General features: G+C 33.9%; 2 protein-coding genes across 2 annotated transcripts in view; both read right to left on the bottom strand.

Moving 5' to 3' along the window:
• Positions 1 to 462: 462 nt before the first annotated feature.
• Positions 463 to 3,481, bottom strand: LOC141555635 (protein FAM209-like). The gene is made up of 2 exons (XM_074288665.1): positions 2,255 to 3,481; positions 463 to 1,526 (listed from the first exon to the last, which is right to left on the bottom strand). The coding sequence occupies exons 1-2, from the start codon at positions 2,501 to 2,503 to the stop codon at positions 1,266 to 1,268; spliced, it is 510 nt and encodes a 169-aa protein (XP_074144766.1). The 5' UTR covers positions 2,504 to 3,481; the 3' UTR covers positions 463 to 1,265.
• Positions 3,482 to 5,814: 2,333 nt separating this feature from the next.
• The window catches only part of RTF2 (replication termination factor 2), a 66,699-nt gene continuing 47,304 nt past the window's right edge, over positions 5,815 to 25,209 (bottom strand). Inside the window, exons 6-9 of the mRNA XM_074288664.1 lie at positions 14,939 to 15,052; positions 7,513 to 7,567; positions 7,329 to 7,424; positions 5,815 to 6,387 (exon numbers count right to left, since the gene is read on the bottom strand). Coding sequence (XP_074144765.1) covers positions 6,209 to 6,387; positions 7,329 to 7,424; positions 7,513 to 7,567; positions 14,939 to 15,052 — 444 coding nt within the window. The 3' untranslated portion in view covers positions 5,815 to 6,208. The remainder of the gene's footprint in view (positions 6,388 to 7,328; positions 7,425 to 7,512; positions 7,568 to 14,938; positions 15,053 to 25,209) is intronic.

Here is a 25,209-nt window from a genome sequence, read left to right as displayed (position 1 = left end):
TAACAGGCATTACTAATTATAAAACACAAATATTAGCTGGTCTAATCACAAGGCTTTTCTGGATAACAATTTTGGAACCAGAATGGTATGGAGCTACAATACACCAACATTGTAAATCTAAATTTTCAGGTAGCATACATCAAACTACATTCCTCATTTTTGTGTATAATAGAAAGCATACAAAGGGTAGTTGTGAATTGAATCAGCATCAAATTCTCTTTACTAATGCAAAAAATGCTTTACTTTTCCTAATCAGAGGACTATTGTATATACACTTTACCAAAATTTCCCCAAATTTTCAAAACCGTTACTGTTTGTTGCTCCTCTTAACAGTTTACAACCATATTTTTTTAATGGTGTTTATGACATTCAATATTACAGAGGCTAATCATTTATATTCTACTGACAGAAAATGTGGCTGTATTTTACTTCAGTGTAGAAACAACTTTAACCATCCAAATATTCTGAAATCATGTTAACTTTATTAAGGTTCTTGTATCAGGTATTTATAAACAAATACACATTTGATAACTACTGACTTGGATGGAAATCTACTTTAGCTTTCATAACATGAAACACAAAGGAGAAAATGATGTCTCTCTAAATGCTGAAGTTTTCATGCTTATAAAATCTACTCCTAAGAAATTCTTTACACCAACATTAAAAGACAAGGGGCAGGAAAGAGAATTTTCATCTAATCTGACATTCAGACTTTTAGGAATGATACAAAGAATTATAGCTTCATGACACATTCAGTAGGGTCATACATTCCAAAACTTGTATTTGACTTTTGCCCAACTTTAATACAATTTCCTTAGAGAACATAAAAAGCTCTTTATTTAGGCATCTGTATCAAAATCCACATTTCTAAGATATATAACATTGGAAAAGAAATAATACTCTTCAATGACCATATATTTTTGTAATTAGAGAAGAAAAAAAGTTTATATGAAAAAAATTTTGCCCTTACTACAACTTTTTCCAGTAATTCCTCAGACCCAATTAAAACAGAAAAAAAATAATTTTGCATGATGGCCAAGGAGGAAGTCTCCCATGGGGAGAATGTGTTGACTACTAGCATAATTCCCCATTTAAATAAAAATAAAACCTAAAGTAATCAGTCTCACATGACAGAGAAGTTCAAGTTTTTAAAATAGTAAAAAATGTATGAAATGAGGGAATTATTTTCTTGGGAATAGTTTATTAGTTTGTATAGTGTTTGTCAATCATTTGACTTTTTTTCTCTCTCTTACATCCAAACCAATCTAGTCAGAATCATCTTCTCCCCATATTTCATATATCGTAATATTGTTGTGTGGATCTGAAGGGACCTCTGAGTCTGGAAGCTTGAGGGAATTACCAGTTGCCATGGCCACTTTGAGACTTCGCACTTTAGACACAAATGTCACCAGATCCATCTCCAGTTGGGTTAAGGTATTCAGTGCATAGTCTTTGTTAGGGGCAGCATTCTGATTTTTCTTTTGTAGAGGTCGGTACAAACAGTTTCCACTGTTTGGGTCCTTATCCTGTCAAAAAAAATGATTGAGTCACATACTTGGGGTTGGGAAAGGAGGAGTGGGTTTCAATCTAAAATGATGGTTCTTGTCAAAGTATAATTTAAAACACACTAGCTGCCATTCCCTGCCCTCCCCCCAGATGGCAGGATAACCTAAATATTACAGAATCATACTGTACTATAAAATGATAAATGTATATTATAGAAATTAATTATAGAATTATTTTCATGTTGTTAGTAGTAGGAAAAACATAGCTGTATTCAAATAGATGAGCCAATTTTCATCCAAAAAAGCTAATGCTTTAATTTTCCTGCCTTGTTAATGCCTATCATCTGAAGAAAAATCCAATCTGAAGAGTTTGTGTATTTAAATCTGCTTGTGTAAATTTTTTTTTTTTTCTGAGTTAGCTTCAGAACAAGGCCTTTGGATACTTTCTGCCAATTAATCACAAAAGAAATGATGTTTCCTTATGTTGTCAAGCTTAGAGAAGTTTAAAAGGGCTCATTTAATAAGCTGATTCCCACTGTGAGTTCTAAATCTGTTTGGTCAGGTTCTCTTTCTGACATAGTTATTTTTTAATCCAATGATTTCCTCGACACAGTTATCTTCCATTTCCACTGACATTTACCTCTTCTGACATCTATATTGAAAATAAAGCCTGATCAAACTCACACAAACATGTGACAAAATGTAAAGGCAATCCAATACTTCTCTTCCATTCAGAACTGGATCCTCACCTTATTTTTGTCACCTTCCCCTCGGAATCTTACTACAGCATAGAGCAGTCCAACAAACAACAGCCAGATCCATTTGCTCCCAAGCCAGCCTTTGGCCTGGTCAGATAGATTCTGCCTTATCCGAAAGTGGCCTCCGCAAGGCACATCACCGGCAGGTTCTTTGGCTTTCTCTCTCAGAGAAGAGAACATAAAGGCATATCCTAAAGTAGTGCATAGCAGGAAGAACAAAAAGCATCTCAGCATATGCATGATGAGCAGAGAGGGGCGAGTATTTGCTCATGGTGAGTGTGTTTCCCCAGGCATCTGGGAACCTGAAAGCCAAGTTGTTGTCTGAGTCTTTTGTGACATCACCAACTGTCTGAATCACCAGAATACATCACAGCTGTTCAGAGGATAGGGGGGCGGGGGAAGTGTGTGTATAATGACCAATCCCACCAGGCCAGAGAGAAGGGCTTAAAGAGAGAGGCAAGCAAGAAAGATAGAGCTATATTAATCTGATGGGGAATCTACTTCCTTCTTCCTTCTTTATATTGCCCATGTCCTACAGCCTTGATTCCAAATACAGCTTCCCATATAAATAATTGAGTTCTAGGAATGTCTTTATCATAGATTGCAAACTTTTTTTTTAAACTTTACATAAGACCAAACATTCTAGTTATATATGGAGTCATATACCAATGTGTATCTTGAAGCAAGGAATATTCTATACCATCTGGTTTGGAAAACAGGGAATGATGTGAGCGTGTGCACATGCAATGTGGGCACAGACACACACATTAAAAAATGACTAGCAGTACAAGGTAAGGCATTATCAGGACAATATTGCTTGAGGCTGATGATAAAGTGGTATAAGAATTAACAGAAGGAAAACAAATTACGGAGCAATCAATAGAATAATCTCAGAACTAAGAGAAGTTTCTGAGAAGATCTAAGTCAATCTATGTGTAAACAAGAATACTTGTGATATTCATGAAGTCAGGGAGACTTCATGGAGAAAATAAGATTGTATAAAGGAAGGCTTCATAAAGGAGCTGGGAAATGATGGGATGTCTTGCCTATTTTTAGGCAAGAGATATATGCTGCTCCATGAGGGAAAGGAAGTAGCAGTGGATTTCATAAAACAAAATTAAAATTTACTCAATTTCAGAATTTTCAGTATTGGCAAATATCTATTTACAGAGTCAACAACAAGGAAATTATGCTTATTACATAAACTATTTTCTTTTCACTTTTACATAAAAATAAGAACTTTTACTTAAAAGAATAGGAATCCAAAGGAGTAAAACAAATGTTAGCCCATTGGTGAATATTGAAGAACTGAGTCTAGAGAAGATAAAACAATATTTAAAGATGTATTCATTTAATAAAAGCTTAGGTTCTGATTAAGGATTCTTTTCAGGAATTTTACTTGGAATGAAATACAATGATTTTAGATCTGTTTCTGGAATGTGTCTTATCTGTCTCCTCCTCTTCACAGTCACTAGCTCAATTCAGGACTTAAAAGTTTTCCCCCTCTCTCCCCCCCCAAGCTATTTTACTTTGTTTTTTTTTTTTCAAAATACATGCAAAGATAATTTTCAATATTCACTCTTGCAAAACCTTGTGCTCCAAATTTTTCTCCGTACTCCCACTCCCTAGATAGCAAGTAATCTAATATAGGTTAAATTCTTTTATACATATTTCCACATTTTATCATGCTGCATGAATTACTTGCTGACTAGGAGAGATGAGAGGTGGGAATTGTTGCAACACAAGGTTTTACAAGGGTGAATGTTGAAAAAACTCTTTGCATGTGTTTTGAAATAAAAAGCTGCTATTAAAAAAAAGTTAAAAAAAAAAGGAAACAAACAACAAAGTGAAAATTACTATGCTGTAATCCACATTATTTCCATAGTTTTCTGGGTGCAGATGGTGCTCTCCATCTACAGCTGTACTGGAATTGCCTTGAATCACATCATTGTTGAAAAGAGCCACGTCCATCACAGCTGATCATATAATCTTGTTACTGGGTACAATATTCTCTTGGTTCTACTCACTTCATTTAGCATCAGTTCATGTGAGTCTTTCCAGAAACCAGCCTGCTTATCATTTCTTGACTCTAGTACAAAAGCTTCTTGAGGACAGGAAATTTCATTTTTGTCTTGGGTTGCCAAGTTCTTAGCTTATTGGTGCTTCACAAATGTTTGTTGAATGAGACTGAAATCTTGTAAACATCCTCCTGACTATTCTCTCCTGCTTTCATTTCTCTTTCTCCTTCAATCAAGCCTATGGAGTGGCACTTCTACAACATGAAGGAGTAAGAGAGAGTCATTCAAAGATTACCTAACCAAAGGAGCTGTAAAGCCATTCATAATGTGTCCTCCATAAAGTGGCACAGACCTGGCTTTCCTGCCTTTCCTCTTATTTCCCTATACTGCAAATGCTTGGAATGCTCTTATTATAAACACTCCAGAATTTCTTTCATCTTCTTGCTACTGAACATGACATTCCACTAGACTGTTCTCTCCCAACAACTCTACTTGCTGTAATCTTATGCGTCCTTCAAGATTCTTCTCAACATTCTCCCCTCTTCCATTAATACTTTCCCTTATTCCACAAATTATGTGATCTTTGGGCTCCAGGAGCATCCTCCCTTCTACTATAGAATTGTGTACTTTTAAGAATTAGAAAAAATAATAGTAATCATTTGAATTCAACTCTCTCATTTAAGGAGAAAGACAATGTGATTATATAAGAGCACAATACTGGCTACAGTCAGTTTTGTACTTATCTCCCCATGTTTTTAGCTCATTTCCTGATTATCTTTTGCTCTGCATAGCATAGGCACAGTGTTGCTAAAACAGCTTATGACAGATGATTCCATTCAACTTTAGGTATGTAATAATTACAAAATGACCATGTCAGTTTGGGACAAATTATGGTATTACCCTTAAGAAAACTGTGTTCTATTGGAACTTATATCTATGTATCAATCAAAATATTAGCCAACTTCTTCTGAAACAACCATAAAATGAAAAAAGAGGACATAGTGTCTTTGAATGGAAACATGCAATGAACCATATTAATGGGAAAATTTAGTGTATGAAAATGCTTTTATAGAAAAAAATTTCTTATATGAAAAAGTAGTGTTGAACATCAAAACTGAAACTAAGAATTAAGACCTTGAGAGGCAGAGATATATCTAAGTAATAGGGGGCTCTTCATTTGATTACACTAATCTGATTTAGATGATCCCAATGTCCTAAGACATTGCCACCCATTACGTTAGCTCATTAAAAGACAGTTCTTTTCATCTTATTTGACCTTTCACCCCAGCTGCATTTTATATACAGAATATCAGTATCAAACTATATTCCCTCTATCTTTAAAGTCACAGATCAAAGACATTTTTATTTTTCCTAATTACTTTAGAGCAATACAACTTTCTGACTCCCTTTATAGCTGAAGTTAAAGGCATGACCTCTTTAGAAATGCCCTTGAGACATCCTAACAGATATTCTTTCTCCACTGTTCAGGTCTACTTTATTGGTGGACACAAAATCAAGACAAATAAAGGACAGTTTCATTATTAGTATATATTTTATTTGAACTTAAACTGTATTTGAAGTTTAAAATGAAAAAGCATATTGTTAAATTTTAATTATTTTGATTTAAATTAAAACTTCAAAAGTCAAGATGAAATAAAAATCTCCTTTAAGCATTTAATGTTTTAACAGTGTTAATATTCTCCAAAAAATAAGCTTGGAGAATATTTAAATTTTCAATTATCCGAGCATCTACCATTTTTCCTACATACTCAATAATTATAACTATTAAACTTCAAACAGACAAGGGCAAGTTTGTAAACACTTTTCAAAATATAACAAACCAGATAGTATCAGATTACAATGGCTAGTCTATGTGAAAACTATTCTTCTTTAGGGAAGAAAAGCTGCAATCATACAGAATAGTACTTTAGAAGCAATATGATGTGTGAGTAACCCAATTGGAAGATTCTTCCTTCGAGCGTTTGGCTGAGCTGTGCGTTGTAAAAATAGATTTGTAGGCCTCTGATTCTTCACTGTCTGCTATGGATCTCTTAGTGGTTCCAGAAGATGATTTACTGATTTTTCCTGAAGAATTTCCATTTGTTCCTAGAAAACCCAAAAGAAAAAAAAAGGCATGAGTTTTAATTCTAGCACTTCAAATTAACATTCTTTATCCCACTAAGAGAGAACATTCCATGATGCATTTACTCATAAATGTCAACCTGCTCAAATACAATTTCTTCCTATCTTCCTAATAACCATAAATTATATCAATACAAAAATTATGTGAATCACAAATTATGAATGATGACATAGTCATATATGCTCTCCAAATATTGACATAGCTAAGAAATTTAGTCCTGTCTTTAGTCAATAAAAGGGAATTTCTATTAAATGATATTTTAATGACAGATTCATTAATATAATTTTATTTTATACTTTTTCACATGTTTTACATCGAGAAAACAAACATTTTTTTCCCTTATAAAATAAAGAATCCATTGCAAAAAGCACTGTATTTGGAGTCAGTATGAAGGACCTGGATTGAATGCTTGATTGACTCTCACTGTTTGGTTCTGGGCAAGTAAATTACTTAACTTGATTTGCCTCATCTATAAAATGAGTAACAATGGTAAAATGGCTAACAATCTTGAAGAAATTTGTCCAAGTCCTGAGTCAGTATCTCATTCAGTTACTTTTATTTATCCTAAACGAAATAGGAAACATAATCAACATAAATCAATATTAAGAGAACCAATTTCAAGTTCTCTTATTTGGCTACTCTATTAAGCAATAAGACAGTGGGGCAAAAATAATGTGTGTTTCTAATTTCCCCTTAAACCAGAGTATAATTTCTACCTCTTTGGCTGGCTCCTCCTCAGAATTTTTTAAGTTGCATAAAGTAAAAGACTTAGTATTATGAAGTAAATCAACCATATTGAAAACGGTGAGTGTGTGTGTGTGTGTGTGTGTGTATTAAAAGTTAAAAGCCTCTAGGTTAAGAACCCTACCCTAAATTAATAATTATTTTCTCTAGAGGAACAAACCTGCAGTTTTCTGACTAGAAATGAGTTTCTTCTCTTTAGAATTTAAGCTTGTTTCTTCATATTTTAAACCCTTAACTTTTGATGGTCCTGGAGAGTCTGTAAAAGAATTAGAGAATGAAATTAGGAAGGGGAGAGGGCAGAGAAAGTAGTTTTTTAGCATAATGAAGGTATATTAAAATATTACCTTTGGTGACATCTGACTTAGAAGCTGATTCTACGGCCTTGGGCTTCTTGAATTTCTGGCAATTAAAAAAAGAAAAGGCAGGGAGGGGGGAAAGGGGGAGAGAATGAAATGTGAGATTATATTTAAAACAGCAAGAAAGAAGCATAGTGTCACAAATGTGAATTTGAAATAGATTTAAGTCTATTGATCAGGTTAATGTGCTTTATACAGTAAATTTGTTCCCTTAAGGTACACCTCTGAGATTCAATTAATTCACAAGGATCACAGGATTTTAGGGGATGAAGATTATCATAGACGCCCTTTAATCTTTCATTTAATAAGTAAACAGAGATTCAAAGACTGTGGTTGTAATTTCTCAAGGTTATTATCTAGTTTAGCAGTAAGCAAGTAGCAGAATCTCAATGGGGTTCTGATCTACTCTAGGGCTTCTCCTACTAAAATATACCAAAATTCTGATAAAGTATCATTCATTTTACCTTTAAATACTCTTAAATACTTAATACTCTTAAAAATATGCTGAAAGAATAAAATCATTGTTAAGTCCATGTTTATTAATCCCTTCATTATATTTAATGCACTATATGAGGAAGTGGGGATACAAAGATGAGACAATATCACAATCCCTGTCCTCTAGGAGTTTAGAATTTACTAGGGAATGGGAGACAACCAAAACCCAAATAACTACAACTGAAATTACAATAAAGTGCATCAAAGCCTGAACTATTATATTTTCTTGGAAGTATCCTCTCAACTAAAACTTGCCTAGAACACTTGGTCTGGATTTAGGCTATACTACATCGTTACCCTAGCTTGTAGTATGATTATTTGTGAGTATGCTGATACCAAAAAACCTCCCTGCTCTTTCTCTAGCAAAAAGTAAGATCCCCAAATTATTATTTTAATAAGTTTTTAATTTTTCAAAATATATGCAAAGATAGTTTTCAATATTCACCCTTACAAAACCCTGTTACAAAATTTTCTCTCTCCCTTCCCTACGTAGCAAGCAATCCAATATAAATTAAACATGTACAATTCTTCTCAATCTATTTCTATATCATGCTGCATAAGAAAAATCAGATCAAAGAGAAAAAAAATATGCTAGAAAATAAGAGGTGAAAATACTATATTATGATCCACATTCAATCCCTATAGTCCTCTCTGGATGTAGATGGCTCTCTCTATCACAAGTCTATTGTAATTGGCCTAAATCACCTCACTGTAATCATATTATTTTCCATTGAAAAAAACCCTCTAGTTCAAACCCTTCATTTAATAGATATAAGCATTTAGGTCTGGAAAGATTAAATGACTTGCTCAGGGCAAAGATACTAAGTAAAAAAAATGACAAAATAGACAGTGAAACTCATCCCCTCCTAATTCCAAATCTAGTGTTTTCTACTGTACTACTCTGCTATTCTCTAAATCATCAGGGAAGACTTCAAGGAGAAATTGGATTCTAGGTAGGCATTGAACATAAAGATTTCGAATGGGGAAGGGGAAGACAGTTCCAGACCTATGGCGAACAAAATATACAAAGGCATCCAAAAGAGAAATGACAAGACAGGCAAGCAATGAATATTCCCAACATGACATTCCTATTGAAATTAGAGTGTTTGCTAAAAAGCTAGCAGAATACTCGGGATAGTTTTAGAATTAAGATATTCTTCAAAGACATTTAGAATAAACATGGAAGTCCCCAAGCTAAAGAATCACTTTAAATCAGTGAACTCAGTTAATTTACCATCAAATTCCACAAGAATGTAACTCCTAAACACTCCTTTCAAAACAAAAACAAACTCAGTATGTAGCAATATAAAACTTGTAAAGGTTTAAATATTGGAATGAACATTAGCTTATGAATGAGGCCCCCTGAGTTCTAATCCTAGTTCTTTGACTAGCTGGCTGGGGAATCAGACTATCTGATCTCTCTGGATTTTAGTTCTCTGTAAAATTCCCTATAATTAAAGGAGTTGGATCAAAATATCTTTATATCCCTTCTAGGGCTTATCATGCTGTTATTTGTCCTTCCTTCTCAAAGAAGACCATGATATCATGGAGGTGATGGATGCCATTTTAAGTGAGGGAGAGCTGTGTAAGGTCATCTGCCTTATTTTCCCCTCCAGAGCCATCTAGGTACTACCATTCTACAGAACTAGGAATCACTAGAATTAAGTACTATTTCATTGGCATCCAGCAGGTGGTGATAAAGAGACATTATAGGGCATTTCAGGAGCTCTCAATCCACCAGGTACCATCAACAGCAAAAATTAAAAAACAAAACAAACAAAAAGATACAAAAAGGAGAGTCATTGTTAAATGAAAGTTCCCTAATTTTTTTTAAGTTCCTGCTCACATAAATCACACTACACTGTAAATTCAAACATTTTTGTTGTTTTTAAACTACTTCTGTCCCTTTTCATATAAGCAGCATATGGTATGGTAGAAAAAGCCCTGGAGTTAAGGAACAGGTTTCACAGGCTCAGGGAACTAAGGTTTAAAATCCAGTTCCCTGCTATTTGCTATCTGCATAACATTGATCACCAGAACCTCATCAGCAATATTCACTTCAAGTTGAGACCATTTCCTAAACATGGCATCCTCTAACATTATCATAAGGTGACATTATAAAGAATCTCTGAGCTGCTAATAGAATTGTACATTAATTTCAGTGGATTTAAAAATATTTTTCTTGTCTTTTGCTACTACCTACATTTCCCAGTGGATCTCTTAGAAAGTAAACTCTTACAATAAAAAAGACTAAGGAAGAAAAAAAAAAAAAGCAAAACTATCATTTTCATTGGCACTTAGCAACACTGTCATTCTCTGGTTTTCTTTAAAATAATAAGCTTTAAACACTTTGATAAAGTGATTTCTTTGCAAAAACAAACATGGCTAAATAAAGTGCTCATTTTTAAAAGTTAAAAGTATCTTCAAAATTTTCTACTGTTCATGCTTTCTCTATATATTCATAAATATAACCTGATAAATTGCTCTCTATTTTGAAATGGTGGTGACTTTTATGAAATTTTCATTGCATCTGGTAAAATAAAGTATTAGTTAAGAAAAAAAATGAATATATGATCACCAGTCAGTGATATTGGCTGTGCTCTCCACCAGGAGTTCCTTAAACTCTTTGGACTCAGAACTCCTTTATCCTCTTAAAAATTAGTGAAGAGTCCCTCCTTCCCAAAAACATATGTTTATGGCGATTATATTTATAAATATTTATCACATTGGAAATGAAAATATCTTAGAATTATGGAAACAATTTTGATCTTACAGACCATGGGGCTGCCTAAGGTATCCTAGTCCACACCTGGAGAACTGTTGTTTTACACAACAGCTTTAGCAAATCATTTGTGTAAAAAAAAGAAAATATCCCAAGAGCTCTTTCATGTGGGTGGGTTAAATGTATTTTTCAAGACTCTACTTTGGGTCCTCTTCTCTTCCTTCACATATCTCTCTAATTAGAAAGGCAACAGTTGAATTTTTCTTTGCATTCCAAGAACCTTGCTGGGCCTGAAAAATAGGTTGAATTGAATTGATTTGGTAATCCCTAAAATTCCTTCTAGGTTTAAATATATAATGAATATGGTCTCATCAGCTTCCAGGGGTTAAATTACCATTTCTATGTAGATAACTCCCAAATCTGTATATCCAGGTTTAACATCTTCCCTGGACAATATTACTGACTATTGGATATCTCCAGATGCCTTGTATGCATCTCAAACTCAACAAAAACTCACTCATCTTTCCAATAATGGTTTTCTTCTCTAATTTTCCCCTTTCTATTAAGGAAACCATTATTTTTCTAGTTACCCATGTTCTCAACTCTGAAGACATCCTTGATCTTCTCCCCAAATTACCCTCAATTTCTATATCTAATTAGCCAACAAGACATAATTTCTGTTATCACTACCACCATCTTTATCTTAATAGATATCATTTATAGAAATGCCTACCTATGTGTCAGACAATGTGCTAAAACACTTTACACATATATGAATCTCACAACAACTGCTGCAGGTTAAGTTTTGTAACTATACAACGAGGTGAAATGGCTTGAGCATGGTCAGTTAGTACATGTTTGAGGCCAAATTTGAACTCAGTCCTTCCAGATTACAGACAAGGCACTGTATCTACTGCACCACCAGCTTCCAACATTTCTTTTTACACATTTCTTGGTCTTATCCCTTTTTCTCTACTCTGAGAGTTTTATATCTACAGTTCAAGTTTTGTAACTCTCACCTGCATGAATAAGCCTCCTAATTAGGCTTCCTGTTTTTCATCCATTCCCTTTTGAAACAATTTTCCAAACAACTGCTAAATAGGTATTCTTAAAAAAAAAAAAAAAAAAAGAAGTTTGATCATGTTACTCCACCATCCATTGTCTTCCCACCAGTTTTTGATGGTTTCCTATTACTGAGATAAAAATATCAAATTCTTAGCCTGGTCTTCCACAATCTGATTCCCACCTACCTTTTTAGTTGTATTTCATTTATTGCCTCTCTTTGTATTCTATTACAATCAAACTGTCCTACTAACTGCTCTTCTTATACAACATTCATTCCTGTATCTGGGACTTTGTACAGTTCCTCTCTCATGTCATTAATTTTACCTGTACCTTACCCCCAAGTTCATAGAACCATAGCTTTCCTCAAATCACAGTTCAGAAGCAACCTCACAAAATGAGATCTTTCCTGATCCTTTCATTTATGGTAGACTATCTTCCACCTGAAATTAATATTTTGCTTTGTATATAACTAGTATTTGCCTACTTGGGCACAGGTTTTGTCCTTCAACCCAGATGAAAGCAAACTTTGGGAGGGCAGGGACTATATTGTCTTGCTTTAGTATATTCTCCAGGTCTGAGTCAGAGAATTACTACAGAATTTCAAAGCTGGAAAAAAACCTCAGAAGGTACCTAGTCCATCCTCCAAATGACTCCTCCCTCCCACAATAACATACTTAACAAAGGGTCATTCATCTTCTGCTTAAAATTCTCCAATGGGGTATAAGTGGTCGAGGCCTACTACCTCTACCTCTTGAGGCAGCTCATTCTAGTTCTGACCCCCTCTTAATTATTAGGAAGTGTGTCTCTAGGGAATTTCCAACCATTGCTTCTACCATTTAAGACCTAAAAAATCTAATTCTTTTTCTATGTAAAGGCCCTTAAAACATCTTAATACAGTTGTCACATACACTTTTGAATTAAGGTTAAGCATCTCTAATTTCTCCAACTAATCTTTCTATGACAAACTCAAAGCCCTTTACTATCTTGAGTGGCCTTCTTTGTATTCTCTACAGCTAATCAATATCTTCCTAAAATGTGAGTCCAGAATCAAACAAAATATTCTAGATATAGTCTAGGGAAACAAAGCACTGAACAGTTCTCACCTCCTACTTCCCTGATGCTGGGTCTCTTAATGCTTCTTTGGTTACCACATCATAGTGATGACTCATAATGAGCTGGCAGTCCACTAAACCACCACTTTTTCCAGTCAAACTTTTGTGTCATCCTAGTGCAGGATTTGAATGTAGTAGGCACTCCTGGAATATTTCTGAATTGAACTGTTTGTATCTTTTGCTTATCAAGTCTGTTTTACTTTTATCTAATAATTTTTGTTCATTCTGAAGTCTTATGTTCCATTGTGGTCCAGACCTGACCTTTTCTATTCAAAGAGTCACCAAATTTTACTATATTGTGAACACTTTCACTCTGATGCAAAAAAAAAGTGGGTCAAATGGATGCTCATTCAAACAAGAGTATATTGACATATCTATATAAATTTAATAGTTCATACATTTATATAGATGTTAAGGTTTGTGAAAAGTTTTATAGATGTAAGGTCATTTGATGCTCATAATAATCCTGCAGAATAGATGTCTCTATTATCTCCATTTTATAGATGAATAAATTCAACCAAGGTCTTATTAGCCAATCAGTGTCTGAGGCAGGATTAAAATCCAGGTCTTCCTGACCAGTTTCCTGTACTCAGTCCAAACCTTCTCTCTTGTTGACTGACATTTACTGCAGCACAAAGTTCAGGGGAAAGATCTGGAGTTTATTAAACCACATGACGTCAATTCGTACGATCTGTGGATTCCACATTTGCAAATTTGTCTGTTCACTGAAATTTGTTTTGTATTCCCAAATCCAATGCCCGCAATGCTTTTGCAGTTATGGGGACATGCACAAACAGTGAAAAAATTTGAATCATCTACCTGAAGTGAAGTCAAGGCAATTTCGCTTCTTTCAGTTCTCACTGTAAATAAACGACCTTTTCTGTATTTAGTGCCATGTTTTTCACATTTTGTGAACAATGGTTCAGCATTTGCTAATTCAGTGTTCACAGAGACTTTATAGAATTAGCAATCTCAAATGACAAGAATTAACTGTGTTCAGATGTAAAATCTTACTAGCCATCTAATTTAACCCTTCATTTTACAGATGAGAAATAAATGTCCTATTGAGTTTTCAGTTCTGTCCAATTCCTTGTGAACCCCAATTTGAGTTTTTCTTCGCAAAGATACTGAAATGTTTCATCATTTTCTTCTCCACCTCATTTTACAGATGTGGAAACTAAGGCAAACAGAGTTAATTTAATTTGCCCAAGGTCACACAATTAAACTAGGAAGTGTCTAGGACTAGAATTGAACGCAGGAAGACAAACTTCCGGAGGCCTGGCACTCTATCCACTGGATCAGTTAGCTATCCTACTGTACATTAAAAAGTAAATATCCAAGGGGAGATTCAAAATCATATATTCCAAGTCCAATATTTTATCCCCTACATCTTAAATTTTTAAATTTGCATTCCATGATTTGTTGTCAATATAACATAACATATATAAAATGCTTTCAAGTTTGTGAAAAGCTCTGCTGCATGCAATAGTTCATTGTTGTCCTCTGTTCCTTTCACAGAACATACTAACTTCTGTGAATATTAAAGGATCTGTGAACCTAGGGTTGGAATTCTTTCAACAGTGCAGATTTAGCAGATAAAAAGAAATTCTCCAGGAGTTTCCAACAGCAGGCAAAGGATCAGTGATTTACTCAGGGTCACAAAGTTAACAAGAAAGTCTGGATTTGAACTCATATCTTCCTGAAAGCAATTCTGACCCTCAATTTATTATGGCACACTGGCTAATACAGCTGAACCTGAAGTGAAACTAATGAATAGCAATTCAGTAATTCTAAACCCCTGAATTGGATAACTGATCAATGTTCTTTAATTGTACTAGATTAGAGTGGAAATTATAAAGACTTTGATCAAGATGCTCTTAACAGTTATTAAGAAGAATGTAAATTGTATTTATCCTCATTAAAAATACATTTATGATTATTCAGCTACCAAGAAGACATTTAAAACCATTAAAGATAAGCAAACTGGCATATATGCTGGAGAGAGAACAAAGTATATTACCTTTTCCAATTTCATTTTGAGTCGTCTGTCTTCCATTCTCTTCTTTAATACATCTACATCCTCTTTATTGCCATTAAGTACAATGACATCATCTTCTTGAAAAGGGACACCACACTGAAGTAAAGGGAAAAAGAAAATAGAAATTAGTAAACTAGTGCTTTCTAAGTTTTTCTCCTTTTCCTAAATTTTCTATTATATATGACTCCAAAGGTCAGAGCCAATATATTTCCTTACTCACTCAGCAAATACAAGCAATTACTTAGTATTTACATATGAGCAAGGATTACAAATTTGGTTAGTCACTTGCAGGGTAGAAGACGGATACAGAATTTTGCTCAGTCATACATGTTAAGAAGTATTCATCTTTACATCATTATGCAGATATAGGTCATTAATAATATGTAAAAATAACAATAGCAATAACATTTATATATATAGCAATTAATTATAATCCAGTCACTGTGCTAAATGCTTTATAATTATATTTCTCAACCATTCCCAATAAGATCAGGGTCATGGTTGCCCACTATCACTATTACTATTCAATATTGTATTAGAAATGTTAGCTTTGACAATAAGAGAAGAAAAAGAGATTAAAGGAATTGGAGTAGGTGATAAGGAAAACAAATTATCATTCTTTGCAAATGATATGATAGTATTCCTAAAAAACTCTAGAGAATCAACTAAAAAACCTACTTGAAACAATTCATAACTACAATTATATCTCTTGATCCTTACAAATGCCAGAAAGTAGATGATATTTTTATCCACATTTTACAAATTAGGAAATTGAGGGAAACAGACTCTTGTTCAGGATATCACACAACTAATGTCTGAGGTGGGATTTGAACTCAAGTCTTTCTGACATCATGCATGGTGCTATATTTACCATGCCAGGAAAATTGTCCCTAATATATATACAAGAAAGGATACTAAGGATCACATGGACTAAAATTCAGAAAGGAAAGTAAACCCATAGAAGAATGGATAACTCAAGAATAAAACTGTGGAGACACAAAAAGAATTATTTCCAATGCAGAAGGACATTTTGAAGATACTTATAAAGATAATTATATGAATACATAAGAAACTCACCAACAATTAAAAGATTTTTAAAGATGTTTAAAAGATGTAAGCAAGGAAAAATAACACCATAATTTGTGACTTTTAAAAGTTTCTAAAGTATTTTTTTATATATTATTTCATTTAAGCTTTAAAATGAATCCTGTTAAAATACGTGGTGGTGTTATCTCTATTTTATAGATGAGCAAACTGAGACTGAAAGAGGTTTAAATGACTTGGCCAGGCTCACATAGTTTTTATGTATCTGAAGTTGGTTTAAAACTTCCTGACTTCACATGTTCTCCATGTTCTATCCACTGTGTTACCTAGCTGCCATGTCAAAATAGTGTCAAGAAGGCTAAAGTGCAAAATAGGTCAGGCTGGCAAGGTAAACAAAAAAGCATTTTTAAAAAGCTAGCCTGAAGAAAAAGAGAGGGGAAGGATCACTACAATCAGAGAAGATGGAACTGTCCATTCTGCAGGGCAGTGCAATGGAAAAAACAGAATGATAAGGCCTAACAAGGAGGCCACACCCAAGATAAGGGCTTAAAAAAGGAAGCCCCAGAGGTTTTCCAGTAGATTCTGGCTAAAGTAACAGCAAGCAGAAAGAATTGGTGAGAGAGTAGAGTCACTTTTAGTGAACTCCTATATCACAAAGGTTAAAACGAGATACACTATAAAGTATTTTGCTGAAATCTAGATCCATGATGTATATGTCATTCTCCTGATTGACCAATCAAATCATTTATAAAATGGTTTCAAGTTTGTGAAAAACTTTGTATACAACATATCACTGTTGTCCTTTGGGATAGGTACTACAGTATTCCTATGGTTACCAGAGCTATCACTACTTATACTAAATTGTCACAAATTATTACAATTCTATAATATTTCAGGAATGAAAATCAAGTTCATTAGTCAATAACCCTCAGAATCTATCTTTTCCTCCTCTCATCCCCCAAATAGGGTAATTCCTACTTTCCTTCCCCCTGAGTGTTTCAAAAACTTAAAGAAGAGTATCAAGGAGAGACGTCAAAGGTTGTAGAAAAGTTAAGAATGAGGATTAAGAAAAAAAGGCCATTAGATTTGTCAATTAAGTGATCACTGGCAACTTTGGAGAGAGCAATTTCAGTAATATTATGAGGTAGGGAGCCACATTATTTAGGCACTTTTAAATAATTTTTATTTAATTTTATAATTATAACTTTTTTTTTTTGACAGTACATATGCATGGGTAATTTTTTTTACAACATTATCCCTTGCACTTACTTCTATTCAGATTTTTTCCCTTCCTCCCCTAACCCCCTCCCCCAGATGGCAGGCAGTCTTATACATGTTAAATATATTACAGTATATTCTAGAAACAATATATGTGTGTAGAACTGAATTTCTTGTTGCACAGGAAGAATTGGATTCAGAAGGTAAAAATAACAGTTTATAGTCATTTCCCAGTGTTCCTTTTCTGGATGTAGCTGATTCTGTCCATCATTAATCAATTGGAATTGGATTAGCTCTTCTCTATCTATGTTGAAGATATCCCACTTCCATCAGCATACATCCTCGTACAGTATCATTGTTGAAGTGTATAATGATCTTCTGGTTCTGCTCGTTTCACTCAGCATCAGTTGATGTAAGTCTCTCCAAGTCTCTCTGTATTTCTCCTGGTGGTCATTTCTTACAGAACAATAATATTCCATAACATTCATATACCATAATTTACCCAACCATTCTCCAATTGATGGACATCCATTCATCTTCCAGCTTCTAGCCACTATGAAAAGGGCTGCCACAAACATTTTGGCACATACAGGTCCCTTTCCCTTCTTTAGTATTTCCTTGGGATATAAGCCCAGTAGTAGTATGGCTGGGTCAAAGGGTATGCACAGTATGATAACTTTTTTTGGCATAATTCCAGATTGCTCTCCAGAATGGTTGGATTCTTTCACAACTCCACCAACAATGCATCAGTGTCCCAGTTTTCCCACAGCCCCTCCAATATTCATCGTTATTTGTTCCTGTCATCTTAGCCAATCTGACAGGTGTGTAATGATATCGAGTTGTCTTAATTTGCATTTCTCTGATCAATAGTGATTTGGAACACTCTTTCATATGAGCGGAAATAGTTTTAATTTCATCATCTGAAAATTGTCTGTTCATATCCTTTGACCATTTATCAATTGGAGAATGGCTTGATTTCTTATAAATTAAAGTCAATTCTCTGTATATTTTGGAGATGAGGCCTTTATCAGAACCTTTAACTGTAAAAATGTTTTCCCAATTTGTTACTTCCCTTCTAATCTTGTTTGCATTAGTTTTGTTTGTGCAGAAACTTTTTAATTTGGTGTAATCAAAATTTTCTATTTTGTGATCAATAATGGTCTCTAGTTCTCCCTTGGACACAAACTCCTTCCTCCTCCACAAGTCTGAGGTAAACCATCCCATGTTCCTCCAATTTATTTATGATTTCGTTCTTTATGCCTAAATCTTGGACCCATTTTGATCTAATCTTAGTATGTGGTGTTAAATGTGGGTCCATGCCTAGTTTCTGCCATACTAATTTCCAGTTTTCCCAGCAGTTTTTGTCAAATAATGAATTCTTATCCCAAAATTTGGGATCTTTGGGTTTGTCAAACACTAGATTGATATTTTTATTCACTATCTTGCCCTGTGAACCTAACCTATGCCACTGATCAACTAGTCTATTTCTTAGCCAATACCAAATGGTTTTGGTGACTGTTGCTTTATAATATAGTTCTAGATCAGGTACAGCTAGACCACCTTCCCTTAATTTTTTTTTTCATTACTTCCCTTGAAATTCTCGACCTTTTGTTGTTCCATATGAATTCTGTTGTTATTTTTTCTAGGTTATTTAAATAGTTTCTTGGAAGTCTGATTGGTATAGCACTAAATAAATAGATTAGTTTAAGGAATATTGTAATCTTAATTATATTCGCTCGGCCTATCCAAGAGCACTGAATGTCTTTCCAATTATTTAAATCTGACTTTATTTTTGTGGCAAGTGTTTTGTAATTTTGCTCATATAATTCCTGACTCTCCTTTGGTAGATATATTCCCAAATATTTTATACTATCGACCGTTATTTTGAATGGAATTTCTCTTTGTATCTCTTGCTGTTGGGGGAGCCACATTATTAAAATTAAGAGAGAAGAGAGAAAATAGAAGCACCTAATTGTAGACCTTTTCAAGGAGTTTAGCCACAAAGGGCAATTTTGTGTCATCTGTAAATTTGACAAGTATATATCATCTATATCTTTAAATCATTGTTGAAAATGTTCAGAAAAGAAAAGAGGATCAAGAAAAGATCACCAAGTTTTGCTATTATTCATTTCAGGCTGATAATGACCCATAAACAATTTTTTGCATTCAGCCATTTAAAGAGTTGCAAAATCATACTTTCCTTTTAGCTCCTCTAAGGAGTATGAAAGACTTTATCAAATTAGGCTAAAATCTAATTAAAATATATTCAGAATGCCTCTAATCTGTCAATTTGATAACCTCATTTAAAAAAGGAAGTAAAGTTAGTTTGAGATGAAGTCTTGATGGTTCCATGTACCCAATGCTTCTTTTTCTAAATGTTCATTAACCTTTCTTTTAAGATGTTTTATAATTTTACCAGGAACTATTAAATACAAGCATAGGGAAAACATTACTCAGTTAAGAAACCTGTTTCTGAGGCCATAGAAAAATGACCTAGTATCTGCTGGCTGAAATTCACATATAAAACCACTCTGCCACTTACTGCCTTTGTGAGTATAGGCAAGTTATTTAAACTCTGGGCCTCATTTCCCTCATCTGCAAATGATGGGGTTGGACTAGAAAATCTATTAGATCTCTTCCAAATTCAAATCAAGGATCACAAATCTTTCAGGAGAATCCTTGGTTCTTCTATCATCTGGTCTCTGCTTCTTTAAGCCATGCTGAATTCTGTCTTTAAAAAATCAAGTTATGCCTATCAGTATAGTATCAGTTTGGGACAGAAACTAAGAATCATTTGTGAGTCATGACAGGAAAGCAATATAGATTTATCTGGCAGGAACAGAGAGCAGAATATGTCGTGTTCTTCCAGACATGAAAATGAAGTGTCACAATCTTGATTCTGAATGATAGTATAATCTGAGAATAAAAGAATTTGGAATGTGCTAATGCCCTTAATATAAAGTGGGTCTTATTATCTTTGTATCTTTCCTAGAGTCTAGTCTTATTGCAGCCCACAATTATTAGTAAAAGTCAAATGAAGACATTTTAAACAAAATCAGGTAAAAAAAAAAAAAAAAAACCTGGCTTTTACCTTCCCCCAGTCTTTCGTAATAGTTTTGGAGGCTAGACCAGGTTGTTATGGTATGGGATCTTCTCCAGAAATTCAAAGAATGTCTCATAATCTCTGAACTATCATTTACAATAATCACAATTTATTTTCCTGTAATAGAAACTAAGCTAGAGAGCAAAGTTGGCATCATTCCCCCTTTCCCATTTCAAAATTTGGACAGCTCTTATCCAAATGCTTTTTTCTTTCTTATGGGGAAGAAAAGTAAAAGCATGTGAAAATTTAAGCCATGTTTTTAAATTAATAAAAAAAATTCCCAATAAATTAAGGATGGAGAGAAATTAAATTCAAGTACAATTTTATTTCATCTTAGTCATTATTTCATTACAATCTAATGGCTTGAGTACATGACACACCTATTAAAAAGAAATAGCACAGGCAAAAGAGCTATTTTTCTTTTAAGTCATATAGGTCCCTTATTCTTTTCAATAAAGAGAAACCTTCAATGCCTTAAAAAAAATGTACTTTTGCACATTTTTTCATGTTTAGTTAAAATCCTGCTCCAATACCCTATTGTTGAATGCAGGTGAATTTGAGTTCTTGAAGGTACATGCTTTTGCAGCGTTTTTCCAAGATGGAATAATTTAAGAGTGGAGGGGCTCTTCACCAAAATGACCACAGGATGATAAATTCAGCAGCCATAGTAATTCAGCATATACCATATACTAAATGGTAAAGGGCTTGTGAAAGGCAGTATCCATACTGATGAAATCAGAAATCAAAAATTCCTGAATGCTCAAGTAAGCTCAGTGTACAGGAAGAAGGCCTAAGCCTAAGGCCAGTTAGTGTCCTACACTAATACTGGGTGGAACCAGGATACTGGCTTATTTCCTATCTAAGCAATAAGAGAAAGAGTTTATGTTTAAGGGGAAAAAAAAATCAGACTAGTGTTTAAACTATTGCTCAGAATTCAGGATGTAGCTTTTAAATGAAGTATTTGAGAATGAGAATAGATGTGGAACTATTGCTTATTTTCCTTCTGAAAAGGTCATTTATTCCTTCAAGAAGCCTAGTGAGAAGCAGTGCAAAGAGTACTTGTCTTGAACCATGGGAATTAGACTTCAACACTTTACTAGAAATGTAAGCATAGAAAAATCATTCAATGTCTCTGAGTTTCAGGTTTTTTTGAATGTTTTAAGGATATTTTATTTTTTTAAACATCATTTTCACCTCCCAATAGAATATTACTTGTCTTAGTTTTTTCATTTTACAAGTGAGAATAATAATAGAGCTACTGTAAATAAAGTGCATGGTAAACTTTAAGGTGCTATAAAAATGAGTTATTTTTTGTTATTAAGTAACATTATTAAGCATTTACTATTTATAATATACTGCACTAGAAACAAAGGACTCAAATCAACCAACTACTTCTACAATGTTGACCTTCAAATTCTTGAAGAAAGCTATCATGTTCTTCCTTCCTCTAAGTTCTTCCCTCCCTCTTTTTAACAGTATTGATAAGAGCTAACATTTATATTGCCCTTTAGGGTTTGCAAAGTGCTTTTTCATATTTTACACTATTTCACTTTTGCCACAGAACAACATTGGCAGGTAGATGCTATTATCATGCCCATTTTACAGATAAAGAAACTGAATCCAAAGTTAAGTGAATTTGCACAAGGTCACAGCAAGAATCAAATTTAGTTTCTTCCTGACTCAAGTCTAGAGCTTTATTAAACTAAACTGCATGACTTCTAAACGAAACATCTCCATCTCCTCAAACCCAACCTTTTTTACATGTTTCTACCCTCAACATTAATTTCCAAGTCAAAATTCAGTAGTTTAATCAACACATATTTAAATGCTTGCTCTGTTTCTGTTTCCGTTTCCATGCTCTACAGCTGAAGTGTTAAACACATTGTCTAGCAGCCTGAACTAGATTAAAATGCAACTAGGAAATATTTAACAAAATAAATAAAAATATAATAAAACACAGATAACATTACATTTTAAAACTAAGTCATTATATGGCCTGCAGAAAGTTTAAATTGATGGCCCTCTCTTCTATTTGAATTTGAGAGTATTGTTTTTAAGATTCTTCCTATTAATGCAAAAAAAAAAAAAAAAGAAGGTGTCCTAGCTGTACCAGATCTAACATTATATCATAAAGCAGTAGTTAGCAAAACCATTTGATATTGGCTAAGAAATAGACTAGTTGATCCGTGGAATAGGTTAGTTCCAAAGGACAAAATAATCAATAACTAGTGTTTGATAAACCCAAGGATCCCAGCCTTTGGGATAAGAACTTAATATTTGACAAAAATTGCTGGGAAAATTGGAAATTAATATGGTAGAAACTAGGCATTGACCCACACTTAACACCATACACCAAGGTCAGGTCAAAATAGGTTCATGACCTAGGCATAAAGAATGAGATTATAAATAAATTAGAGGAACATAGGATAGTTTACCTCTCAGACCTGTTGAAGAGGAATGAATTTATGTCCAAAGAAGAAGTAGAGATCATTATTGATCACAAAGTAGAAAACTTTGATTATATCAAATAGAAAAGCTTTTGTACAAACAAAAATTAATGCAAATAAGATTAGAAGGGAAACAAATTGGGAAAACATTTTTACAGTCAAAGGTTCCAGTAAAGGCCTCATTTCCAAAATATATAGAGAATTGACTGTAAATACCACTATACACCTGTCAGATTGGCTAGAATGACAGGGAAAGATAATGCACAATGTTGGAGGGGATGTGGGAAAACAGGGACACTGATACATTGTTGGTGGAATTGTGAATACATCCAGCCATTCTGAAGAGCAATTTGGAACTATGCTCAAAAAGTTATCAAACTGGGCATACCCTTTGATCCAGCAGTGCTACTACTGGGCTTATATCCCAAAGAGATATTAAAGAAGGGAAAGGGACCTATATGTGCAAGAATGTTTGTGGCAGCCCTCTTTGTAATGACAAGAAACTGGAAACTACGTGGATGTCCATCAATTGGAGAATCGCTGAATAAATTGTGGTATATGAATATTATGGAATATTATTGTTCTGTAAGAAATAATCAACAGGATGATTTCAGAAAGGCCTAGAGAGACTTAAATTAATTGGTGCTGAGTGAAATGAGCAGGACCAGGAAATCGTTGTATACTTCAACAATACTATATGATGATCAATTCTGATGGATGTGGCCATTTTCAACAATGAGATGAACCAAATCAGTTCCAATAGAGCAGTAATGAACTGAACCAGCTATACCCAGCAAAAGAACTCTAGGAGATGACTATGAACCACTATATAGAATTCCTAATCCTCTAATTTTGTCCGCCTGCATTTTGGATTTCCTTCACAGGCTAATTGTACACTATTTCAAAGTTTGATTCTTTTTATACAGCAAAACAACTGTTTGGACATGTATACATATATTGTATTTAATTTATACTTTAACATATTTAACATGTATTGGTCAACCTGCCATGGGGAGGGGGGAAGGAGGGGAAAAATTGGAACAAAAGGTTTGGCAATTGTCAATGTTGTAAAATTACCCATGCATATATCAAGTAAATAAAATAAAAACTATTAAAAAAAAAACAAAAAAAACAAAAAAAACTTCTTTCCCTGATAGTTTGTGGTCTAAGGAAGGCTATTTTTTTTTTTTTTTTTTTTTTTTTTTTTTTTTTTTTGCTGAAGCAATTGGAGTTGCGTGACTTGCCCAGGGTCACACAGCTAGGCAGTGTTAAGTGTCCCCTACCAGATTTTAACTCAGGTCCTCCTATTCAGGGCTTATAATCTATCTACTGTAGCATCTAGCTGCCCCAGGAAGGGTATTGTTAATCTGTTATCTCTGAATTTTTGTGTTTCAATATTTCAAAAACTATTTCAATACAACTAGGTTTTTTTTTTTTTGTAATCTTATTTTATGCACTTGGACATAAGATGAAGTCAATAGGTTTCACCAGACTGACAAAGCAGTTCCTAACACACAAAAAGATTAAACTCCTAGTCTAAGATCTCTTCCAAAGCTGACATTCTCTGATGTGCAAGGCATTCTGCTAGATCTGAGACTACAATTCCACACCAAAATAGATTCTAGCCCCAATAAGCTTACATTCTAGAGAAGGATATGACCTACATACAAAAAATATAAAGTAAACAGAGAAGGAATCAAATGAACAGAAAGTGACCAAGTCACCCAAGCAGCCTTTCTAAGCTTAATACTCAATTATCTCTTCACCATGTAATGCTTTATTTTATTCTGATTTGTGTTTGTGTCTTACTAACATAAGCTCCATGAAGGCAAGGAGCTTGTCTGTCTTAATCTTCCAACTTGCCTAACACAACTCACCACAATTCACACGACGTTTGCTTCTAGGACTTACTATTATGTTGGCTGAATATATCTTGAATGAATCCTTGGCAATAAACTTTTAAATCTGTGAGAAGCAGCAGTTCAGACTGGAAGTTAAGAGTCCCAAAGGCACCAGAGAATGCTTTCAGTAATCACACTCTTTTCCTCAAAATTAACCTCAGCAATCCACTATATAGCAGGATCAAAAGAGATGATAATGTACTATATTTGCTAACATAAAGCTGAAACAAATTGTCTAATACTAGTTTATCCTCTTAATGAAACATTAGATAAAATATGGTAAGTGTGACATTTGGTCCTAGCACAATTTATTTAAAGCAGAGGAATTTGAATCTACCCCTGCTCATTATTTCAGCCAAAAGAATTCTTAGCTTATGTGAATCATCATCTTTTAACCTCTACCGATGAGAGTTTCCAAATCTGATGCTATGAAAAAGAAAAAAAATTTGCTGTACTAAGCTGAGCTAATGCTTTTTGCTTCTTCTCTATTCTTCAAAGACTCACAGCTAAGAGACCCACAGGTCAAAATAAATGAGACTG

Source organism: Sminthopsis crassicaudata, chromosome 2 (assembly GCF_048593235.1).
Source record: "Sminthopsis crassicaudata isolate SCR6 chromosome 2, ASM4859323v1, whole genome shotgun sequence".
Lineage (NCBI taxonomy): Eukaryota > Metazoa > Chordata > Mammalia > Dasyuromorphia > Dasyuridae > Sminthopsis > Sminthopsis crassicaudata.
Note: the sequence above shows the minus strand (reverse complement) of the source record. Positions and strands in the feature narration are given on the sequence as shown.